Source organism: Theobroma cacao, chromosome 4 (genome assembly GCF_000208745.1).
Source record: "Theobroma cacao cultivar B97-61/B2 chromosome 4, Criollo_cocoa_genome_V2, whole genome shotgun sequence".
Classification (NCBI taxonomy): domain Eukaryota; kingdom Viridiplantae; phylum Streptophyta; class Magnoliopsida; order Malvales; family Malvaceae; genus Theobroma; species Theobroma cacao.
This window is the reverse complement of record NC_030853.1, coordinates 21821231-21827887: the sequence shown is the minus strand read 5'-3', so window position 1 is coordinate 21827887 and position 6657 is coordinate 21821231. Positions and strand designations below refer to the sequence as shown.

At 35.5% G+C, this 6657-nt stretch overlaps 1 protein-coding gene across 1 annotated transcript; it reads left to right on the top strand.

Moving 5' to 3' along the window:
• LOC18602076 (uncharacterized protein DDB_G0275933) lies at nucleotides 2081-6648 on the top strand. Its single transcript, XM_007033236.2, has 3 exons — nucleotides 2081-2236; nucleotides 2400-2547; nucleotides 6078-6648. Exons 1-3 carry the CDS (start codon nucleotides 2182-2184, stop codon nucleotides 6154-6156), a joined length of 282 nt encoding a protein of 93 aa, XP_007033298.2. The 5' UTR covers nucleotides 2081-2181; the 3' UTR covers nucleotides 6157-6648.

The following is a 6657-nucleotide window of genomic DNA, read 5'->3' as shown; positions in this document are numbered from 1 at the left end:
TTGATTCCATATTGTAATACATATTTTTATTGGTTTGACAGAATGTCTTTGAACGGATTTGGACTGGGTTTCTATCCATGATTTTGAAATTAAGAAAGGATCTTGGATAATTAGATATCTTTGGTGGCTCTCATATTTTAGATCTTCTAAAATAATGAATATATCATTCAGGATTAGCATAGATTTTAAAGATAATTTGAGCAGATTATTTCTCTCATACCTTCCCTCCCCAAGCCCAAAAAAGAATAGAAAAATAAATCTTTATCCTTCTTGTTTACAAATTGAGACAGAATCTTGGATAAACACATACCGGCCCCAAGCCTAAAACAGAAAAGAAAACCAAATCTCAAAAAGCACAGTTAAAATTTGTTGTTGTCAAACACAAACCTGCAAACTCAAAATACAACAAAACTAATTTATTAACATTTGAATTTCAAATACACAGACAAAGAATCTGTTGTTTCCAAACACAAACTAGTAAACTCAAAACACAACTAAACTAATTTACTCACATTTTAGTTTCAATTACACACACAAAATGAAAATCCATTAATAATAGAAGTGGCAAAGAATGACCTTTAAAAGCAAAACCATCACGAGCTGAAGAAAAAGGAAACCAAGAACAACCCTGTAATAAACGGAAGAAAGCATGAAGAATTGAGCAAAGAAGGTAAGATCAAACAATCAAAAGCAAAAAACAATGGAAGAAACCAGTTCCTAATGAGCTAAACCATCGAGCATACATAGCCGTAAAAAAAAAAAACCACTTCTGAAAATAACTACGTGGACTAAATAATTGCACACACGCGACTACAACACACGGGCAAAATATTGGAAAACCAAGATATAGAAACGCATCAACCAACATTTGACCCAAGGTTGAAAACTTTTTCTTTCCTAAACTTAACGTCTGACCCAAGGTTGAAAGTTTTTTCTTTCCCAAGACATGGTCCCGTTATATTTTTTTCCTTCTAAATAAAAGAAAAAAAAAAGACACTAACCAAATTTGTCCACGTGGAATATACCCAAACTTTGACCAGGATACGTAAAAGAAGATTAGTATTTATTTGGTGAGAAATATAAGGTGTTTGTTTTATAGAGACAATGAGTGCGGAAGAATGGCGAGGACACCAACACGTTGGATTGATACCGCATAACTAATGCTTTGTTGGACCTCAGGGAAAACCAAACCCCACCCCATGATGTAAATCTATTTTGCCCATAATCAATGCAGAACATGTCAAAGAAATTACCTGAGGATGGAAGTTTTATTAGCTGTTTCCACCGCCATGCATCACATAGGAACACTCAAGACGTGACACTTAAAGAGTCCAAAAACGTGGCCAAATGTGATAGCTTCATTAGGGCTTCTTTTTACTTATATAGAAAATGAGTGTTGAAGAATGGTGGGGAAACCGGCACGTTGGATTTATATCACAAAATTGATGCTTTGTTGGGTCACAGGGAAAACCAAACCCCACCCCATGATGTAAGTCTATTTTGTCTATAATCAATGCAAAACACACCAACGAAATTACTAAGAATAGAAGCTTTGTTAGCTGTTCCCATCGCAACACGTCAACTAAAAGCACCCAAGACGTGGCACTCAAAGAGGTAAAAAATGTGGTCAAATGTGAAAGCTTCATTAAAGTTTCTTTTTACTTATAGGTAAATGCTTGACTTGGATAGAGTTATGCGAAAATGTGCTATTAAACAAATCAAATAAAAAATTGCTATTAATATATATTTTTTAAAAAATAATTGTCAAATTAAAATCATAACAAATGATTTGATTATGAGCCGGATTTGAATAATGGGAGATTTGGGGTATGACCCCTCTAAGCGACCGCTGTGCCATACTGATTGTTGGTATTTCAATCTGTAATGGATTGGACCAATTTGATCAGTTTGGCCCAAACAATCGACCCAAGCATTAATGGGCTGGACCAACCATTTGATCAGTTTGGCCCAAACGATCGACCCAAGCAGTAATGGGCTGGACCAACCATTTGATCAGTTTGGCCCAAAGAATAGACCCAAGCAATGTAAACATCAGCACGAGGCGAGAGAAAATCACCAGCATCAATAGAAACCTAAACATAACCAATTGATCATCTTCCTCTGAAACATTTTGATTGCCTTTATGATCAGTAGCCGCAGGAAGTCCCCATATTTCTAGCAATGGGTTACGTACAGGAAGCACGTGAGAATCACGTGAAGAAGAAAGTTGAAGAAGGTTAGCCATTAAAAAAGGAAAAAGAAAAAGAAAAACTCAACCCTTTCTTCTAAAACCCCAGCTTTTCTTCATTTCAATTTTCTTTTACTTTCTAACATTTTCTGAGCACAGAAAAGGCTGGATGGTTATAATTTTGAAATGGGTTGATTTGGGTTTTGTTCAGCTTTGAGGAGCAAAATGAAGCAAAAGGCACTGAAAGAATGTGATCATTACACTTCGAAATATGCTCAATGTGCTGCCGGGAGGACTATATCTATTGTATGGCAATGTCGTAAACAAGCTAAAGAATTAAATGATTGTCTTCATCAATAGTAAGTTCTTCCTTTTTTCCTTAATTTTACTTTGTTTTTTTTTTAAGGAGAACTTGGACTTATATCTTGAAATTGGTTCATCTTTAGCTACAGTAGTGATATGCTGAAGCAGATTAGTATAACTGAGTTCTATTTTAAGTTTTTTCTTCCTTTATATCGAAAATTTATACGGTCTCTTTTGCTGAAATATATGAATCTTGTTTATTTTACTTAAAGATATTTCGTTTGTACATGTGGAATTTTTTTCTATATGAAGCGGAGATAGCTATATTTCATTTCATTAACCTTACTCTTGCATCCTCAAGACTCGACCTTGGAACTTTCAAGTTGAAAGTCTTAAGTTCCAACCATTGGAGTGTTTCCTTGGGACAATATTATGAATTTTTGCCTAGTAATGATTTCCAGCATTGCAAATTTTTTGGCAAGCATATCAATGCTCGATTATAGATAGTTAATTGTGAAATGTTTACTATAGCTTTATTGATAAAAACTCTTGCATGTAGGTGCATCATATTGACTACAATTCTGAGAGTTGTGTCTCAGACATTATATAAGAGTTAAAGCATGAACATCATAACCATTTCCGCAAATTATCTGTTTAGGTATATTGATTTGAGTTTGCTATAGCCCTGCTATTGATGTTGCAAAGCAAATTAACATATTAGCATTGACATTTTAGCAACAGAGTTTTTCAGGGCTTCTTTAGGCATACACATGCATAGGAACACCTGCAAATTAGAAAAGTTTGATGGACCATTGTATGGTGCAATATTAAAAGTTTGGGCTGTCCGTCTGTATATAAATCAACACTTCCAAGACCTTGACTTGTTGGAACTATAAATTATTAGAGACTATCTCCCAATTTTTCACGAAGTCTTTAGAACAAACTGTGTAGTAGTTATATAATCGAGGTCTACAGCAACACCACTTATAAAAGTTGTTTATTATTTCTGGAACCATAACTTGATTGCAGCCTTAATGAGTTTCCAATTAAAGATTAAGGTTTCTTTCTTTTTCTTTTGGTAAAAGAAAAAACTTTGGATGATAAGTTGGCATGATGTTTCTAAATGGATGTTCTTTCTGAGATAAGTTTCTTTCAAGCAATTAAAGAAATAAGATTATCTTGTTTTATTATCACTTCTACAAATATGCCATCATCAAGTATATCTTGAATGCACAATATGTAAGTAAATGCATATTATCAACTTATGGCTAGCTATGGCCATTGACTTCTTCTATGCCAAGGTTCCATATTAATAGGTGTGGCATAAGTGACTTCTTCTCTGAGTGTGTGGGCAGTGAATGGATGGGGGACTACAGGTTCATATTTTCTTGTAGGTTATGTCTATAGATTCAATTCTTTAAGTTTGGGGGAATGCCGGCACTGCTGTAGTTTGTGCTTCCATGGTGGTTGTAACTTGTGTATGCTTCTTAAAGATAAATTGGGATAGGATTACTTTATCAATTGAGCATGGCGACATTTAAAAACAGCTAGGTATAAATGTGTTCAAAGAGCAATCGTATTTTAAAAATCAATTTTGAAATTTCAATTTGTCAAATATAGCTTTTTTGGCAATTCAGAAAAGATGAATTTGGCAAATTCATCGGCATTTGTAGGATATAAATTTTGAGGGATTGAATTACACACTCAATTTCAGCATTTGGCATTTCAAAGTGCAGAATGCAGTCTGCCAAATCAAGTATTTGTGAACAAAATGCCAGAAGAGAGAGAAGCTGTCTCACCCAGTCACTCTTGGTGAATAGATTTTATTTATGTCTGGCCGGAAATCTTGTCTTGCCCCAACCATCGACTTAATCTATATCCCCTGGCGCATCTATCTCAAAGCTGTCTTCATTTTTCATCTCTCACACACACAGAGCAACTTCTTTTTCTTTCTCCTTTGTCCATTGAGCAAGTTTTGTTTAGAAATTTGGTACTTGACTTGCAAGTTCAGTTTAGAAATTTGAGTTGGTAATTTCAGACTTAGGTTAAGAAATTTGGAGAGGTCAATGGTGAGTCTATGACTGTTATAAAGCGGTCTTAGAGTTAGGTTAATGGCGCTTTTCATGCTCCAAGTAGCAATTTTGATGGCTGGGATGGTGGGTGATAGGATTCTAGTGTATTTGGAAGGTATTGCACAGTTTCTTAGAATGTTATTTATTGTTACCCAAACAATCAATTCTGAAATGAAGTATTTTAAAATTCTTTCATTTTTCATATACTCCATATAAATGCACCCTCCTTATTTTTTAGTGGCTCTACCATCTGCTGATTGAGTTTTTCGATGGTTGTTAACCTCCGTACTCGGAGGAAAGATGCCGTTAAATTGTGCCAAAGGGAAACCAAGTTCTTAATGATGAGAAGGAAAGTTTCCCGTAGTAGATGTGATTTTATTGGTTAGTTGGTTGATATTTAAGGATATGGACTTTCTTTCATCTCCTAAGCTTAGTGACATAAATTGTTTTCTACTGGGTTACTTATTACTGCTAGTACATTGAAGGCCAATTGTTGGTGATGAATATTATAGGCTTGTTGGTATTGGATAGTAGTGGATGACAACACTAGGTGGTTTAAAGTGTACAGTTCACGTCTAGTTTAATTTAGACCATTCCTTTTTGTGTGATCTCAAGATATTCCATGTATTGATGTATTAATCAAGCTATTAGCGAAGTGAAAGGAAGACCCATATAAGCATTCAAGTAACTCACTACTCACAACTTGACAGTGTTAAGCTTCTGAAACCCAAGGTTTCAGTCCAAAAGGTTGTTGGATCAGTGGTGCTTGGGTCTGAATAATTACATTTGGTATGAGCATGTCCCAACCTAGTCAGTTCACACGGTGGTGGTGTGATCTTGCTCCCTGTCATTGTAAGTTCCTTTTTACGATTGTGATGTGTGGCTTTTACAAGGATATTATGGATTTGAGTGCGGAGCATTGTGATTCCCATCTCACATCAGATATAAGTATGAATGAAAAGACTAGCAACTTGAGTTTACACTTTTGAGGTCAGTGGTTTCTCCTTTAGCTAAAAAAGTTGTTTTGAGCAGTGATGTTTGGGCCTGGGGTGTTAAAGTATCCATGTTGATTGTTAAGCTTTGCACACTGTGTTTGGTATCTTGTGTGTAACTTTGTAGTCATTGCAATATCTGACCTATAAGTCTAAGTAGCAGTTTAGAGATGACATGAGAAATGAGAGGAAGAATAACCTAATTCCTTGCATTGGTATGCTTGAAAGGAAGTAGGTTTTACATTTTTCCATCTTGATATGGAAAGCTGTTCTGTAGTTAATTAGAATGAGTGCACATGGGTAATGCAGGCGGTTTTGCTACCTTTTTTGTTGTTTCCTTTCCCCTTTTCTTCATTACTCGAGAGCTTGTTGAGAAAACTGAAACCAAAAAAATGTAAACTCTCTTTTAAAAAAAAATTGGCTGTGTTGACTGTGGTTAGCTTAAAATTAACAGACATGTTGCAAATTGTGATCTACGATGAATTTGAAAGTACTCATTTCTTAAGCATTTTGTTATGGCAGCACCAATGATGCTGTCTTGGAAGAAATGAAGAGAGAATACACGCTTCAGGAAAATGAGAAAGGATCTGCAGGAGTCTAAGCTCATTCCGTTTGGTGGGTACAATCCTGCAGAGGAGTCTTCAACGTACAACTTGTTTGTCTTAATCCATATGCCTACATCGGACCTGCTATTTTTTATCCAATCTGGCTTGTCTTGACAAGGATGCAGTGACATGGGGCAAGTACCTTTTTTGTGTGGGATTGGAGGCTTGAATCTCCAATAGTTGCAAATACATAATGCAGTTGAATCTTGGATCTATCTGGAATTGCAGTTTGAGATTTCAGGCTCTCCAAACCAAATGCTGTTTATTAGACTAGATAAGCACAAACTATTCAAACTGAAAACCATGCTTCCTATGCTAAATGATTAACTTAGGCCAATCATCTATTTTTGGTTATTGTAACCTTTATTTTTATACCATGCATCGACTTTGAAATACTGGTATAACTCATCGAACTCCCATGCTGCTCATGGGTATCCATCCAGCCAATGGAAGAAATATATTTGGCAATCATATTGCAAGTTGCTGAATTTGGCAAT

Excerpts from the sequence above, each read along its gene's own strand:
- LOC18602076 (XM_007033236.2), top strand. The coding sequence starts at position 2,182 with ATGGGTTACGTACAGGAAGCACGTGAGAATCACGTGAAGAAGAAAGTT. Across the intron at positions 2,237-2,399 it reads GAAGAAGAAAGTTGAAGAAG|CTTTGAGGAGCAAAATGAAG; the intron begins GTTAGCCATTAA and ends GGTTTTGTTCAG. Across the intron at positions 2,548-6,077 it reads AATGATTGTCTTCATCAATA|CACCAATGATGCTGTCTTGG; the intron begins GTAAGTTCTTCC and ends TTGTTATGGCAG.